Consider the following 17,184-nt stretch of genomic DNA (forward strand, 5'->3'; position numbering starts at 1 on the left):
TGGGCAGAAGGAGGGGGAGATTGACTGGGAAGGGTAATAAGTGATGGAAATGTTCTATATCTTGATTGGGGTGGTGGTAACATGGTGTAAACATGTTTCAAAACTCACTGAACTGGCTTATTCATTTCATTGTATGTAAGTTACACCTCAGTAAAGCAGATAAAAATGAATTAAATTGAGTAAATTTTAAATTAAAGCAGCTGAGTAGAATATTACTTTGAGACCCTTTTGGTATTTTTCTGTGGTTAATGTTTTAGATTGCGTATGGCAGAAATTGATATATGTCAGGGTCACCCTTGGCTTCATATTTTTAATTTAATAATCTTAGTCATCTGGCAAAAACAAAAAAATAAGATAGCAACAATATTCTTTGGTACTTTTCATGGAACACCTTTATTATTTTATTTAATAATAAATACCAGTTTTCATATATCATATAACAGTTCCTTAACTTTGGATTTTGGTTTCCATATTTACAAAATGAGACCTTTGGTTTTTGTTAACTTTAAGATTTTTTCAGCTCTCAACTTTTATATCTCTTTATGGAACGAATTTGTTAATGTAATGATCCTCTTGGTTTTTTTGTTTTTTTGTTATTTTTTTAATAAAACCTAATAGAGCTAGACAATTATCAACTTCCAGAATATTTTAAATTTTATTTTTTATTTATTTTTTACTTTGTTCCAACTAAGATTTTAATTGGTTTACAAGTAAACTGCAAGTACTAGCTCAGAGTTGTTATAAGGAATAAATGAGATGGTGATCATAAAGCATTTAGCATAGTGCCTGGCACATAAGATATGACATGCCACTAATTACTGTTTTTGTTATGCACTGTCTAAAGATGAGTCACGAATTTGGTTCTTAAGCTTTCAGTAGCTAATAGTCAAGAGAGAAACGCAACCATTTAAAGGATTTGCAGTTTCCAAGGTAAAATAAACCAGTTATTAGGAAAATACAAATAATAAGCTCTCTAGAGCACAGTCTGTCTTGTGGGCTTTCATGGAGAAAACATCTTACATTGTCTTTAATAGCATCTTTAATGTGAGCATAGTCAAAGTAATTTGTAGAAGTGCTCTTTGGGGTCCAGTTTGATGTGTACAGGTATGTGGCTCTGTGATGATCTGACTTTATTCAAGGATAGACTTTGAGGAACTAGAAGGATGGATTGATCTTTAGGAACTTCTGTATTAATGGTTTTTCTTGCTGTGCTTTAGAAATGGCCTTGACTGAGGCTGGCAGTGGTGGGTCATGCTAATACTTTGAATATTCCAGTGGTAACTTTCTTTGAGTTCAAGGCTTTAGTTTTGAAAAATCTGTGCTCCGCTTTGTTAACTTTTAAATAGATACTTAAAGTTTTCAAAACAATTTGTTTGTAATTGAGAAATAACAAGTTGAAGTTTTATTTTAATACTCTTTAACTGACAAAAGTCAATATAACTGTTGATTTTTCCTTACTGTTAAAGTTTATAACATATTGTCAAAAAAGAGAAATTTGGAATATCTTACCCTTATTTACTATTTTAAATGCTTCATCTCTTCTTCCTACCATGAAAAAACAAAAAATCTAACTTTCAGGAAGATATCCTAAGACTAAAAGTATGTTGTAGAAAAGTATGAAATCTTACCAAGGGTATCTGGGGAATGCCTTTAGAATTGAGGAGAAAACAACCTTTTAGATTTAAAAGCTAGAAATTGAGTTCTACCACCAGCAATGTGACATTAACTCGTAATTTTCTCATCTGCAAACAAGGGATGCTACGATAATTCACACATGATTTGTTACATACAAATTAAATAATTGATGTGAGATTATTTGGTACATAAAAATGAAATTAAAAAAAAATTTCATGTGAAATCTAGACTTTTACAAAAGCCAGAATGTTTCCACAAATTGATCATAGGAAAAGTTCAGATGAAATTAAGGTTGGACATTGAATGTGATAATGTTCTTTATCTTAGAAAAGATAGATTCTTTTCAAAAGTGAAGCTCTGTCAAGGAAATCTGAACCTGTGTTGTTTCTATTAACAGGTAAATTAACTGTGTATATATACTTTAGGAGTATAGTTTACATGCTTGAAATTTATTATAAATATTGAAGCCAAGATGACCATATATAGTAAAGTCATATTCTAAAATGTATCTATTCATATAATATGTAGTGTATAATATACACACATACATTTTCTTTCAGAATTCCAGAAAACAAAAGGAAAATTAGAAAAAACTATATTATTCTGGAGAAATGGACTGCTGCAGGTTTAAGGGTTCATTGTGTCAAATCTTCATTTGCTGTGAATATGCTTTGAAGGAAAATTTTTAAGTTACTCAGATTATAATTCAGCCTTTGCTTATCATTATTATGTGGTCCACTTTATACATTATTTTTGGGAGATGTTAAATTTTATACTGTTTTTTTTTAGGTGGGGGTGGGTATAGCTCAGTGGAAGAATGCATGCCTAGCATGCAGGAGGTCCTGGTTCCATCCTCAGTACTTCCATTAAAAACAAATTATGCTGTTTTTCTCATGCTTTCTGTGAGATGATAATATGCCTCTGCTAGACATTTGTTGAGATTTTTTGGTTAAACGTGAACAGACTTTAATGTTAGCCTGAAAAACTGTGAATAGAATGAAATACTTAACAGCAGCAACAAAAGCCATGTAACACATATTTCAGAATCAGATATAGGAGAACACCTCAGTCTTGTGTGGTTTCTGTTATGTCTGCCACCAGAACTGCAGGGAGTACAGACATGAATGTCAGAGATGAGGGCCTGCCAGCTAGAGTCCCAGTATTCCACAAGCGCAGACAGTAGTAATTCTAAAACAAACTAGAGGTTTGTCAGTGGTATAGGTTAGTATGATCCAAGTTCTGTGGGAAAAGCATAGAGTGGAGGAGAAATTATTTCTAACCAGGGGCTTTGGGGAGGTTTCTTCAGGAGAATAGAATTTTTACTGGTCTTGAGCAATGTGTTGGGCTTAGGAGACAGTGTTGAAGAAGGTATGGCATTTTAGGCAAGAGGAATTGGAGCAAGGGCTCTAAATGAAAGAAGCGCAGGCATGTTTGGAAAAGGGTGAGCAGGACAGTCTGGCTAGAATATGAGGATTGTGGACTAGAGTAGTGGAAAAGGGAGCTTGTTGCAGTTTGGGCCTTGGGTATGGAAGGCTTTGAGTGGCAAGCTGAGAAATCTAGATTTTAGCATATTTTATTTTTGCATTAAATCTCAATAATACAGCAGTAGTTAGTCCATTTATACTGCCATGAAATATTTGACAAAAATCAGAGAAGATGCTCCATATGGCTTCACTTAGAAAATTCTTTCAGTAGCTTAGAATAGAACTGATTAAAACCTCCACTGCCCTGAAGTAAACATTTGTTTAGCATCTGCTGTTGGCTGAACACTCCATTGGCACTTAAGAGAAAGTATAGAGCATCAGTTAATGATACGATTGTAGAGACAGAACACACATGGAACTGAAGAACATTCATAAAGTAGCAATATACTTGTCACTTTAGAATCTCTTTTACTTCAGTTTCCCTCCCAAGGCCAGTGCTAGCATAAATGTATTTGGTGCATTCATTCCAGAGAGGCTAAAGGTTAGGCAGCTACTGGAGAGGCATTTTTGAAAATGTTATAAACCTCAGGTGAGAGTAATTGGGATGATCCTTTCCACCATCCAGACTGACAGTGTATTTAGAATAGCCCTGATGTGGACAGGAGCCATCACGTGAACCGTTTCCAAGGCCGTGCACAGTTTTTTAGTTCAGACCTAGTTCTCAAACGCAAATGTTTCATAACCACCACAACAAAATCTCATTAACTTTTTAAAGTTAGTTAATGGGAAATGCTTTTCTTAATTATCACAGTGGGGTAGGTGATTTCGTGAATTAGTTTTCTTACTCAGGAGATTAGTGTTCCCTTACAATATCTGTAGAGCTGGTAACTTTTAAAAAAAAATCTATCTCGTCGTTATTAAGGCAGCAATATTGTATCCACACTCTCCTAATTGTGTGTAGTAATTTCTCACAAGTTCATGAGGTACTTGTAACCTAAAAATGTTTCACAGTCCTGGCATGGAGAACTCAGTGAAGGTGCGGGAAGTGCTCTTTCTTCCCTCCACACCCTGGGCTCTCCCGCCTCTGTGGCTTTGCTCAGGTTTTCCCCTTTGCCTGGGATGCTCTTCCTCTTTCTCCTTCTTAGCTTTCTCTGACCTGGTAACTTCAAAGTGCAGTATGTTGCAGAGTAATTTCCTCATATTCATAGTTTATTTGTTTTTATATGTATATTCTGTTTTCATTTACTTCTTAATGATTCTCTTTCCCTTAACGTCTTTTTAAAAAAATTGCCACAGTGTTTAAGGTATGATTACTTAAAATAATAACTCTCCTTTCCTTCAGGATTAATTGGTTGTTTCAAGTGCTTAGACCTTTATGTATGAAGAGCATAATATAAATGTGTTGTCATTGTTGTTATAATGGTAGTGATTACTACATCAATTAATGGCATCTATTTCATCCTTATTTTTTTTATGTGGTTCTTAGGTTCAGAATTTAACATTACGCAGCCAGAAGTTGGGTGTATTATCTAGCTCACAGAATGGTCCACCAAAAAGCACTAGTCAAACTCAGTCATTGACAATTTGTCATAACAAAACAACAGTGACCAGTTCTAAAATCAGCCAACGAGATCCTTCTCCAGAAAGTAATAAGAAAGGAGAAAGTCCAAGTCTGGAATCACGAAGCACAGCTGTCACCCGGACGTCAAGTATTCACCAGTTAATAGCACCAGGTGGGATAAAGGTTTTGTTGAAAATAGTTGTATTACTCATTTTCTTAGCAGGCAGAGCAAAACAAAAGATGTCCATTACTTGAACAGGAATACTTTTAAAACACTTAAAAAATGAATTTTATAAATTAAAAATAAGAACATTTAATATTGTAGCTTGAAAAAAGACAAAAGAGCCTACTAGCGAAAACAAATTGTGATAGTAAAATAGATTTTTTTGGTCAGTTGACATTTAATTAACATCTTCATTATGTGCTGGTTTCCTGTTATATTGATAAAACCTTGTAGCTTTAAAAATTTTTTTGCCTGTGGTTTATTTAATATGCTTTAGTGGAACAGAATTAAAAGTTTTTTTAAAAAGCAAGTGTATATTTTTCTTTAACGTTGTTATTAGTGGGACGAATTTATCACTTTCCAAAAGTAAGGATTATGCTTATTTTCCTTACCATGTTGCTTTTTTTCCACCTTTGATTTCATTTCTGAGAGGACGCTGTCAGGGAATCAGCTAAGTTGTTCTCATTCTCATCAACCTTTGAATCCCTCTGCCATTTACAAATAATCTTGCTTCCTAGGGGTCTCATGCTGAAAATACTGGGGCTGTGCAGAATGAGTTTCCTTACCATCTCTTCTGTTCATCTCAGAATTTCTCAGTGTTGAGCTTCCTTCACTTCTAAAAAAAATAAGGAATTACCTGCTTTCTTCTTTAAAGTTAGCACTGTTTCCTTATGTCACTGACTGCATCTTTTTTCCTGGCTCCTGATGTTCTCTCATAGTTACTGTAGCATCTTGACCTTCTTTCATAGTTGTTAATAGCATCTTTTGTTTCCCTCATGTTGGATCCTTTTCTTTGCTTCTCAAGCATGCTTAGACCACTCCTGTTTTTTAATATATCTACATACATTTTTATATCAGTATAACTACTGTTTATTGAGAGTGTGTGTGTGTGTGTCGTGTAATGAGCTAGATACCTCACATGTTACATTAAAAAAAAACAAACTTCCTTTGTTCCAACCTCATCAGGTAAGCATCTTCTTTCTATCCTTATATAATTATGTATTACTTTTTAAAGATTCATTTTACACTACTGAAGTTTGTTTATTCTCGATCTAAACCTGTTTCTCTTTTCATATTTCCTCTCTGCTAATATTGCCAACATTCTCTGTATCGCCCAACACTTGTGTTAGCATTTTTATGCTTCTTTATGGTATTGTTTCTTTTATAATTATTTATATACTTACTGATCATAGCTTTTCTACTAGGCAGTAACTAAACTCTTTGAGGGTAGGATAGTAGTATGTAGCACTTACATGTCAGGGACTTTACATTGATTAAATCTTTTAATTCTTTTTCATACTCACTTTTTCACCCTTTTATCTTGACAACACCAAGTTGTGCCTTATGTGTACTTACATCTATAATAGGTAGACAGTAAGTATTTGTTGGATTAATAGTTGATTTTTTTCCATTTGAATTTTGGAAGTTATAGCACAATTTTTTTCCATTTGTACTGATTATCACTGCTTAGAATTCTTAAATCTGAATCTTAGCTAAGTGTAAGCTTTGTTACAAATTAATAAATTAATTCAGAATATGGTTAGATGTGAATGCTTTTTTATAAATATTTGTGTGCCAGGTCCTGCTAGCTGTATGGCTTGTTAACAGGATTTTTGTACTGTATTGTCCAGAGCATTCTTAGCCTCAAACCAGCCTCTGGTCAGTGTTGATAGGAGGAGTCACTGTGGAGGAGCAGTGACCCACTGTTCTTGGAATGACTGCTCAGGGGACAATTTCTAGTGATTTCTATAGTTTTAACAAATTATGATGGCGGATAGGTAGATTTCCTTCCAAAGAGAAAAGGTAGGAACTCTTTCAGGGTTATTCAAGCAAGGAGATCTACTTTTAGACTTTGAGTCCCCCTGAACTCTCAATATTGGGTCCTAAATTGACACTTACTCTTCCCTCTTTTATTGATAGTGTGATAATATCCTTAAAGTTGCCTTCCTCTGATGGCCACTATTTTATGTAGGTATGAAGGAGAAAACCAGCAGAGTCTCAGGACAATTGGAATTCTGGATTCAGATCTTAATGTGTATTAACCAAACTCCAGTTTTCTGTGGTGGTGTTGATTAGAAACAAAACCAAATGGAATACCCTAAGCCACATAAACCTTTGCAATTACTGAACTTTTAAATTCATTCAGGTCTTACACTGAAGTTAGTCAAAGCAATTTATATCTTCTGGCAGGGCAGCAGTTATATTTTTCCAGAAAACAAGGAGTTTTTCTTCTCTTGTTGGTGGGAAGTTAGCCTAAAGTTAAGATATTTTTTTTTTGAGATTCTTGAATTGGTAATTTGGTCTTTTCTTTGATTATAAAAATGCTTGCTTCTACAGGTTACTTTCAAACTAAAAAAAAATATCTACTTGTGTTCTAATGTAGTACAGTCTAATAATTATTATAATGGACATGATTATTATTTCCTTAGGTGTATTTCTAAGGTGCTAAAATCATTTTGGTTTTCTTCATCATTTCTTCTTGGTGGAATTCTCACATGGTATTTAATAATTCTGTTTTTAATATTTAAAATAAAGCCAGACGTTAACCAAATGTCTGGAAGTTATGAATTACATTAGAGCTCGAGTTTTCTTATAGCAGTTTTTAGAGCTTTTATGAAATTAATCTCATTGAAAAAGCATGTACCATTTTTTGCAGACGTTAACTCAATATAGAGTGAGAAGCTGATTAGTCTGCTTAGGCTGCCATAAAAAATGCCATATTCTGAGTAGCTTTGACAACAAAAACTACATTTTCTCACAGTTCTGGAGGATGGAAAGCCCAGGATCAAGAACTGACAGTATTTGATTTTTGGTGAGAGCTCTCTCTTCCTGGCTTGCAGATGGCTGCCTTCTTGCTGTGTCCTTACATGGTCTTACATCTGAATGCAAGGAGAAGAGAGGATAGTGAGCTCTTTGGTGTCTCTTCTCATAAGGTCACTAATCCTGCTGGGTCAAGGCCTCACCCTTCTGACCTCGGTTTACCTTAATTACTTCCATGGAGGCCCCATTAGCAAATATAGTCACATTAAGGGTTAGGGCTTCAACATATGAATCTGGGGACATAAACGTTCAGACCTCAATAGGAACCCAGAGGTGGCTAGGGTTATGTGTTCTTTTACACCTAGCACTACCTCTCAATAACCAGGTGATTTCAGACAAGTCACTTAAATACTCTTTAAGTTTCTTCACCTGAAATATACTGGATTAGTATAGTATCCTGTCTACCTCATAGGGTTGTAGTAACTACTACAATGAAATAATATAATTATTTACAATAATATATTTAATTATTGACAATAATTAAATAAAAACTACTACATATACGAGAGATGATGCCAATCATTAATTCTCCAGTTAAAAGGCCACCCTGACAATGAAATGTTTGTTAAAATCAGAGAAATTAACTGACATCATATGATTCTCCAAAGCACTAGGGCTTTTCTTATACAGGAGTATTGTTTCAGATGTCCTCACAATTATTCTGTAGTGTATGTGCTTGTCAGTGGGACTTCTGGACTAATATAAAACAGATAGATTCATTTTAATTTCTCAACAAAAATTTTATTTAGGTGAAAGGATAGACTTACTTTATTGGATTACCAGCTCTAGAATGTAAGCAAAGATTGCTTACTTGCTGCAGCACAGAAAGTCTTTTTATTCCCGTGAATATAATCTCCAGTGTACTTCAAGAATATGGTTGAATTTTAATTATAACTTAAAGATTGAATTAAAGTGGGCCTTTGCTGTTATGCTTGCAAAACCTCTATTTCCTTATCTGTAGAAGGGGAATAATACTACCTACTCCATAGGCATTTTGTGAGTGCAAAGGAGAGAGATGTGAAGGCATCTTAAGCTTAGCCCCTTGGTGGAAAGGTACTCTATAGAAATGCAAGATTTTATTGAATACTCTGTAATATAGAGTCTTTATCAACACATTTATAACGTGCTGATGTAAAATTTTCACTTTTAGTTTAAAGTGCTAGTCTAGTTATATGAAAATTATTTTGTTAGCTGAAATTTTAGGTCCGATTTCCTTTTTTTTGGTGGATATTTGAACCTTTAAATGCCACTTTCTTAAGATGTTATTTAATCAGATGCTAATTTCCTTAAAGTATCTCTGGAATTCTAAATAATAACCAACCAAACACAAAAAGGTTAAAAAAGAGTTGTTAGAAGTTTTGATAAGGTCTTTGTCACAAATGTAGTTGAATATAAAAATAGATACAAGGCGTTACAGTCTTTATCTTAATTTTTTGAGATTAAGGAAAAAAATTGGCCTGTCCTGAGATCTGTTTTAAATGTGGTAATTGTTACATGATATGAATATTAAGCAATCTTTCCAGTTTATCTTCTAGTGAACCCAGTTTCCATTCTTACTTAGGATTTCTCCAGCATTCCCTCTGTGTAATCATATGCAGTATGTAGAAGAGGCATAATGATGGCGAAACTGCTTGTTACTGATTTTGCTAATTCTTATATTTATTTTTTCCTATTGAGTGGCTCCCCTATGGAGAAAACTGATACTATCACTTAGAGATTACTGTAGGGTTTTGTGGGCGGGGGAATGTGGTGGGGCAGGGGTGGGAGGCCAAGTAAAACAAGATCCTTTATTTAGACAGCATGGACTTCTGATTGCCTCATTCTCTCTGCAAACGAAACTAGTGCTCTCCTAGATTTGGAATGGCCATTGAAATTTCATTTTGTAGTTACTGTGATTATTTAACCGTGCTGTAGGATTCACACATGTATTTTGCTTAACTGAATTAACTTTTATACAAAACATTTTCTCTTCTGGGTCAAATAATACCAACTGTTTATCTTGGTTCAAATTTGGAAACTTATTTGGGAAGCTTTATAAGTAATTACTTTTACTGTTAGTTGGAAGATTTTTTAGACATGAATTAGAAAGGATGGGACCTTTGTTTTATGATTTTGAAGTTATCTTTATGTGTATTATACTTGTTCAGTTGTATTCCTCTTCTTCCCAGAGAAGGAATTCAAGTGGATAAACTTTGTTAAAAGTTAATGGAAATATTCTGGTGACCTATAAAATTTAGTAAGAATAAATCATGTATGAATCAATTGAGGCAAATTTCTTTTGGAACTTATCACAGTATTTTATGAAATTATGTAGTTTTCCAAGGAAAAGTTGTTTGTCGTTACATTTTCAAGTCACTCTTGTTGGGAAGACTTGTAATTGGTTTCTGATGATTATGACCTTCTGATGTGAAATCTTTCCTCCTTTAGATTTATTTTAAAATTTATATGATGGTATTTTTGAAATAAATACTAATTGTCGTTTTTTTCTCTCACAGCTTCATATCCTCCAATTCAGCCTCATCCTCTAATAAAACATCAGCAGATTCCTCTTCATTCACCACCTCCCAAAGTTTCCCATCATCAGCTGATACTACAGCAGCAGCAACAGCAAATTCAGCCAATCACACTTCAGAATCCAACTCAAGACCCACCCCCATCTCAGCACTGTATACCACTCCAAAACCATGGCCTTCCTCCAGCTCCCAGCAGTGCCCAGTCACAGCACTGCTCACCAATTCAGAGTCATCCCCCTCCCTTAACAATGTCTCCCAGCCAGTCACAGTCAGCACAGCAGTCTGTAGTGGTGTCTCCCCCACCACCCCATTCACCAAGTCAGTCTCCTACTATAATTATTCACCCACAAGCACTTATTCAGCCACATCCTCTTGTGTCATCAGCTCTCCAGCCAGGGTCAAACTTGCAGCAGCCACCTGCTAATCAGGTGCAACCTACAGCACAGCTGAATCTTCCGTCCCATCTTCCACTTCCAGCTTCCCCTGTTGTACACATTGGCCCAGTTCAGCAGTCTGCCTTGGTGTCCCCAGGTCAGCAGATTGTTTCTCCAACATCACACCAGCAGTATTCAACCCTGCAGTCTTCTCCAATCCCGATTGCAACCCCTCCACAGATGTCGACATCTCCTCCTGCTCAGATTCCATCACTGCCCTTGCAGTCTATGCAGTCTTTACAAGTGCAGCCTGAAATTCTATCCCAGGGCCAGGTTTTGGTGCAGAATGCTTTGGTGTCAGAAGAGGAGCTTCCAGCTGCAGAAGCTTTGGTCCAGTTGCCATTTCAGACTCTTCCTCCTCCACAGACTGTTGCGGTAAACCTACAAGTACAACCACCAGCACCTGTTGATCCACCAGTGGTAAGCCCTTGGAAGCTCTTTGACTTTCTTGCTGAACTGAAAGTAAAAATGATTTTCTCCCACATTATGTTTTATTGCTAGATCTAAATGCCTATGAATTTAAAAAGCTTGGAATTTCCATCTGTCAGTGTCTGACAAACATGCTGTATGGGCACGCACACAAAAAAATGCCGTTTGTTGTAGTATGGTTGCATGCTTGATAATTTGTGATGGTTATTAAAAGTCCCTCGTTAATTTTATTACTATTTAAACAAATCCATCTGCTATCTTTACAGAGTTGATTTTTTTTCCCCAAGGGAATGCATTTGAACCAGTGTCATCTGCACAAAGTTTTTTCTCTTAAGGTGATTATCCTTCATAGATCCCTTCTGTTGGCTTGTATGTTCTTAAACGTATGGTTTATCTAGCTAACCTTTTTGGTTGTGTGCATTCTGAACTTCTAGGCTTTTAAGGGCTTTGTTTCACAGTGGAGGTATGCTTGTATGATGTCATTTTCCAGTAAAATTATATTTTGTAATTAAAATTTTATAAGAAACAGTCTAGGGAATAATTCAACTTCGCAAAAAACATTAACTGAAGGCCATCTTTTAAGATTATTAAACTGATTTTTTAATTTCTGCTAAAGGAGAACATAGACTTAAAATATTTCTCATTTAAGAAGCTAAGAAAATCTCAGTGGATGAACTGAATACTGAGGCTGAAAAAGTCTACTGGGAGGAGTAAAAGTTTTGAATAGTTGAGATTGTGGTGAAACTTATCAAAATAAACTTCTAAAAATGGTACATATTGCCTAGAAAGCAAAATTAACCTGAAAAATTATTTTCTTTTAAACATTCTATAAATGACTTTTAAAATTTATAAAAGAATTTACAATACAAATTGAAATAAGGTCTCTGAATGTTCATTAGAATGATCAAATTCATAATTATTATGTAACTGAGGAAAAAACAGTCTGCCCAAAGGAAGTTTTATATCAAACCCCACTAAAGAGATTTTATCACTTAAGGGCCTAATGACCATTAGCTTAGAAAGGAAAGGAGTTTCAAAGTCTGTCTATTCCTTAATGGGAAACATTTTGGTTCCAGGGATGCAGATTTACAGATTCTTTATTCTTGTCATTCTGACTGATCTTAATAGGCATGAAGAGATTGAATTCTACTTCCTACTCACTTTTATTAAAAACAGAACTTGATGAAAAACAATTCACATCTAGAAATGTTTGTATTTCAATTATGTCTATGTTTTCTTTTAATGGATTTTTGAAGAGTTTACTATGGTTATTATAAAAACACAGGATTCAAAGTGAAAAGTACCTTCATAGAAATCATATTTAATTTGATTTTATATTCTCATTTTCTAGTTCGATAAATTGGTTTTTAACAAGTAAAATCTGAAATTTCTCTATATTTTTCTAATTGTTTTTGTTAGGGCAAACCGTAGAGGAGTATGTTTGGGATAGAAATATCAAAAACATAATAACATTTAAAAAGCTAAAAATATTTCAGTTCTTGTTACTTCCTGCCTTCCTCTCAAAGTTTTTTTTTTAATTTGTTGTCTCATTTTGGGATTTTTTTTTTTTTTCCCACAAAAAAAAAACTTTCTCTGCTATCACTGATATGATCATACTTCCTATAGATGTTCCATGTTATCTTTCTTATCTTTTACCTTTGAGGACTATAGCCTATTTATTAAATTGCTGTATTTTTCTTTTTTACCTTTAATCAAATCTGTTTTTTTAATCATCATATTTCTTCACAAATTATACATTCCTTCACAATTTCCTGGTTTCAAGTATTTAAAAGTAGAAAAATACTACTTCTTAAGAAATGTGAAATTTTCAAAAATAAATGTGAATTATCAAAGTAAAACCAGTATGTTTTTTAAAGGATGTATTTATAAAACTAAGATTTTTTAGTTGACATCTGAGTATCATAAGTAAGATTTGGTGAGAGTTCATAATTGATTACTAATAAATGTTCCACAATTTAGAAAAGGGAGACAGATGGAGCTAATTATTTTACTGAGGTAAGTTTGGCACACTGAAAGTTCTAGAATAGCTGTAGTTATGAGCTAAAGAGAAATTGTGATATGCAGTTTCCAAATGATCTATGAGCAAAATCTTCACGTCTTTGCTTTTATTCAATATTTTAGTTTGTTGTGCTTAGATTTTTTTATGCTGATGGTGCCAGATGTCTGTGACAGATGTTTATTTTTTTTATTCATTAACTTATTTTGCCTTTACATGGGAAATTTAGAAAAAAAGTATGTATAAATAAGCTTACCTATAAGGAATGAAAAGTATATTTTATAGTATTTTTTGATGGATTATTTTGGAGTCTATTTGTATTTGCCTCTTTTTATCCTTTACGATTTTTTCATTATTTTTTTAAAAATCAGAGTACTATGCATGATCAAACTTTGATTCCTTAAAAGGTACTATAGTAGGTGTTTGAAAAACTTGTGGCAGCATTAATCTTAAGAGGGTGTTTCAGTAGTTTAAGAAAAAATGCTGATCTTTGGAAGAAAAGTAATATCTAGTAAAAGAATGCTACATAGATAGATTTTGAACTGGTTGATAAAAACACACTTGTCTAATTACCTCTGAATCAGCATCCCCACCACTCTGCCAAATTAATCACTGCTTCAGCAGATGCCCCTCACTAGAAGGTTTTTTTTCTTTTTTTCTTTTTTCCTCCCCCCTCTGTAACCCCTAGGACATTTTTGTTTTTGGATCCCTTTCCCTGTATTGGACTTTATCATCATTAAAAAAACTTCCATGAACAGATACTAGCAGCTGTCATTGCTGCACTGTACAGCAATGAGCGACTGCTCTCCCTCCTGAGGATCCAGACATGAGGCAAGGACTCTCTTGGTGAAACAGGTTTCTAGATGCAGGGTTGTGAGCAAATAACTTTAAAATGTTGCATCCTTAGTAGCTGATTCAGATTACAGTTCTATAAATTATTTTTGATACAAAATTATCAGTAACTAAGATTTTGAAGTTTTTGAAAAGGCAAAAGGAAAGCTATTTTATTCTTAGCAGAGGCTTGGAAAGTTAGGGTTTTTTTGGTTTGTTTTTTTTTTAATTCTATGAAACAGGTTTCCAGATGCATGGTTGTGAGCAAGTAACTTTTTAAAATGTTGCATCCTTAGTAGCTGATTCAGATTACAGTTCTGTAAGTTATTTTTGATACAGAATTATCAGTAACAGTAAGATTTTGAAGTTTTTAAAAAGGCGAAAGGAAAGATATTTTATTCTTAGTAGAGGCTTGGAAAGTTAGGGATTTTTGGTTTTTTTTTTTTTTTTTTTTTAATTCTATCAGTGTTGTTAGATACGCCTTTGTAGGTGAAACTTCATAGTCCTTTTTATCATACATGGTTTATGCTGGTTTTCAGAAATCTTGATCATTTTTATATTAATTTCAAATCATCAAACTTTTTCAGTAGTTTTGATTAAAAACTATATACAATATAAGATACCACATAAAGTTTTTTTGTGAATGTTGGGATGTTTTTGTTTTAACATTTATTAGAAATATTAATCATATATACAATATGTTATAATAACCAATAATGGAAAAGAATCTGAAAAGAATATATATAATACATATGTATAACTGAATCACCTTGCTGTACACCTGAAACTAACACAGTATTGTAAATCAACTATACTTCAGTTAAAAAAGAGGGGGAAAATATTAATCAGTTTGGATAAGTTATCTTAAAACCTCATAACTATTTAAAGTTAAGTAATAAGCTTTGTACATAAAAAGGGAGGTGAACTGCTTTATGACTTTGTTTTTTTGTAACGTATCATCTTTCAAAAGTAATGGTTAAATAATGACAACAAATTAAAATACCTGTGTCAATTTCTACAAGTGGACTTTGAAAATTCAGTCTTAAGTTTAATAAAACAATTAAGAAATTTGATATTTTTAGTTATATAGTTCCTTCTCAGAGTGCTCTTAAGTCCATGTTTTCCTCTTAAGTATTGTCTTTACCATACTATAACAAAGTAGTTAAGTGAAAGATAAAAACTTTCTTCTGTAAGAATAGAACAATATTAAAGAACTAAAAATAACATGTCAAATATTTAGGATGGGGTGTGTATGTATGTATTATTTCAAAGACAGATATTTTCTGTTTAATTTATATTAGCTTAAAAATTTTATTAGATACTTGAGTAGATCGGAAGATTAAAGAAAAGATGTAATCACATACCTTTTTTATAGGTACTCAAGATACTACATTCAAAATTTAATTTTTAATTCACATAAGTTTAATGAAGAAGAGCCTGGGATGAAGTCCTTTAGACAGTACATTCTCTTATATATTATGTGTCATTTTGGAGATTACTTAACATGCTTGTGAAAAATATTAGTGTCTATTTTGATTTATGACAATTGGAAGTTAACAGAAACAGTAGTAAATTTCCAAAATAGTTATTTGAGTCTGTAAAATTAAAACATTTAAAAAAAATTGACAGATGTAAAAATATATCCTGATTTGATTTATCACCTTTTGGGAAACCTTAGTGATTTTTAGCCTAGATCCACAACTTGCTTTCAGTGAAATCATCAAGTATTATGAAAAACTTCATTTGAATGAATTTAAAGTTTTCCTTTCAATCAAATTGTCATTTTGTCTTGCTCTTCAATTTTAAAAACATTTAGAATTTATTTTTAACTAGAAACGCCTTATTAAATATATTTTAGGAACATTTTTAGGCAGTGTGGTTTGTTGTTGCAGGTTTATCAAGTAGAAGATGTATGTGAAGAAGAAATGCCAGAAGAATCAGATGAATGTGTACGGATGGACAGAACCCCACCACCACCCACGTTGTCTCCAGCAGCTATAACTGTGGGGAGAGGAGAAGATTTGACTTCTGAGCATCCTTTGTTAGGTGAGGACATACCTAAATTTGGGGGAATTTTCTTATTAGATAAATGTTAGTAATGGGAAACTTTTTTTTTTCCTACTAGAGATGATATTAAGCTAATTTATTATGTAATTAATTGCAGCAAAACATAGATTAGAATTCAGAAAAATTTTTTTTGGTGAGGAACAGTTAAAACAATTGCTAAGGAACCACCCAAAGTAAAAACATACTTCAGTCTTTGAATTTTTAGTGATGTGTACAGATGTTTCATATGCCCATTCAGATTCATGTGTCAAGCTATTTCCAGCTTAAAAATTAGAACAAATCAAAGTTCTATCGAAGATTTCAATTATACTTTCTAAAAATCACAAAGCATTTGAAGTCATATCTGACATTCCTCCTAACTGCTTGTGATCCAGATTTAGTAAGTGCTTTTAAAAGTGTTCTTTCCCGGATGGTACTTAAATTAAGCCTCACTAATTCTTACTAGAGACATGGATTAAAAAATTCTTGAGCTTAAGCATTAATTCTTACTCACTACTTCAGAGCCTATGAGTTCAAGTAAATCCTCTCTATACTTCTTACAATATAAAAGTGACTGTGAATCCTAGGTATTTTATTAAAACATTATGACCTACAGCCACTGTTTAAGTCCTAAAAAAGATATATTCTGTGTTAGGTTTTTTTTTTTAAATTTATGAATATTTGATTTAGATCAGCAATTGGCAAATTATGGTTCATGCTTCAGTTCAGGTCTTTCCTGCTGCCTCTTTTTATATGGCCCATGAGCTAAGGATGGTTTTAAAATTTTCAATGGTGAAAAACAAAATCAAAAGTAGAGTATTGTTTCATGTCATGTGAAAACTAGGTGAAATTCAAATTTCATTGTCCATAAAGTTCTATGCAGCAGCTACATTTGTTTGTTCTGCTATTATCTGTGGCTGCTTTTGCACTATTGCAGCAAAGATGAGTTGTTGCAGAGACCGTATGTCCTGTATGGAAAGTTCACTGACCCCTGATCCAGATAATACTAATCTTGATTCAGGCTTTGTTGTGAGAGTGTTCTGCTCTATTGAATATCTCATGATCACTTTCAGTTAAGAAGAACCACTGTACTAGGCATGGAAACAAACTGTAACGGGGCATTGACTTTGCTACCAAAGCAACCGTTGTCCTTGCTTTTCTTCAGCATGCCACATCTTTAACCATTACTTCCCTTCTCTCCAGCTTTTATCCCTTACTGCCAGTGTCAATCTCTGCAAAGCATGGAAAGGA

The 17,184-nt window shown here is 33.5% G+C and overlaps 1 protein-coding gene across 10 annotated transcripts in view; it reads left to right on the forward strand.

Moving 5' to 3' along the window:
• The window catches only part of PHC3 (polyhomeotic homolog 3), a 72,875-nt gene that overhangs the window by 26,389 nt on the left and 29,302 nt on the right, over positions 1-17,184 (forward strand). For 8 of the 10 annotated variants that reach the window (XM_032484456.1, XM_032484478.1, XM_032484493.1 and 5 more), the window contains 4 exons: positions 4,546-4,792; positions 10,159-11,030; positions 11,327-11,374; positions 15,780-15,933. In XM_032484456.1, the coding sequence (XP_032340347.1) occupies positions 4,546-4,792; positions 10,159-11,030; positions 11,327-11,374; positions 15,780-15,933 (1,321 nt within the window). The remainder of the gene's footprint in view (positions 1-4,545; positions 4,793-10,158; positions 11,031-11,326; positions 11,375-15,779; positions 15,934-17,184) is intronic. The other 2 variants (XM_032484471.1, XM_032484502.1) reach the window with 1 other exon arrangement.

The sequence above is a fragment of the Camelus ferus genome, chromosome 1, assembly GCF_009834535.1.
Source record: "Camelus ferus isolate YT-003-E chromosome 1, BCGSAC_Cfer_1.0, whole genome shotgun sequence".
NCBI lineage: Eukaryota > Metazoa > Chordata > Mammalia > Artiodactyla > Camelidae > Camelus > Camelus ferus.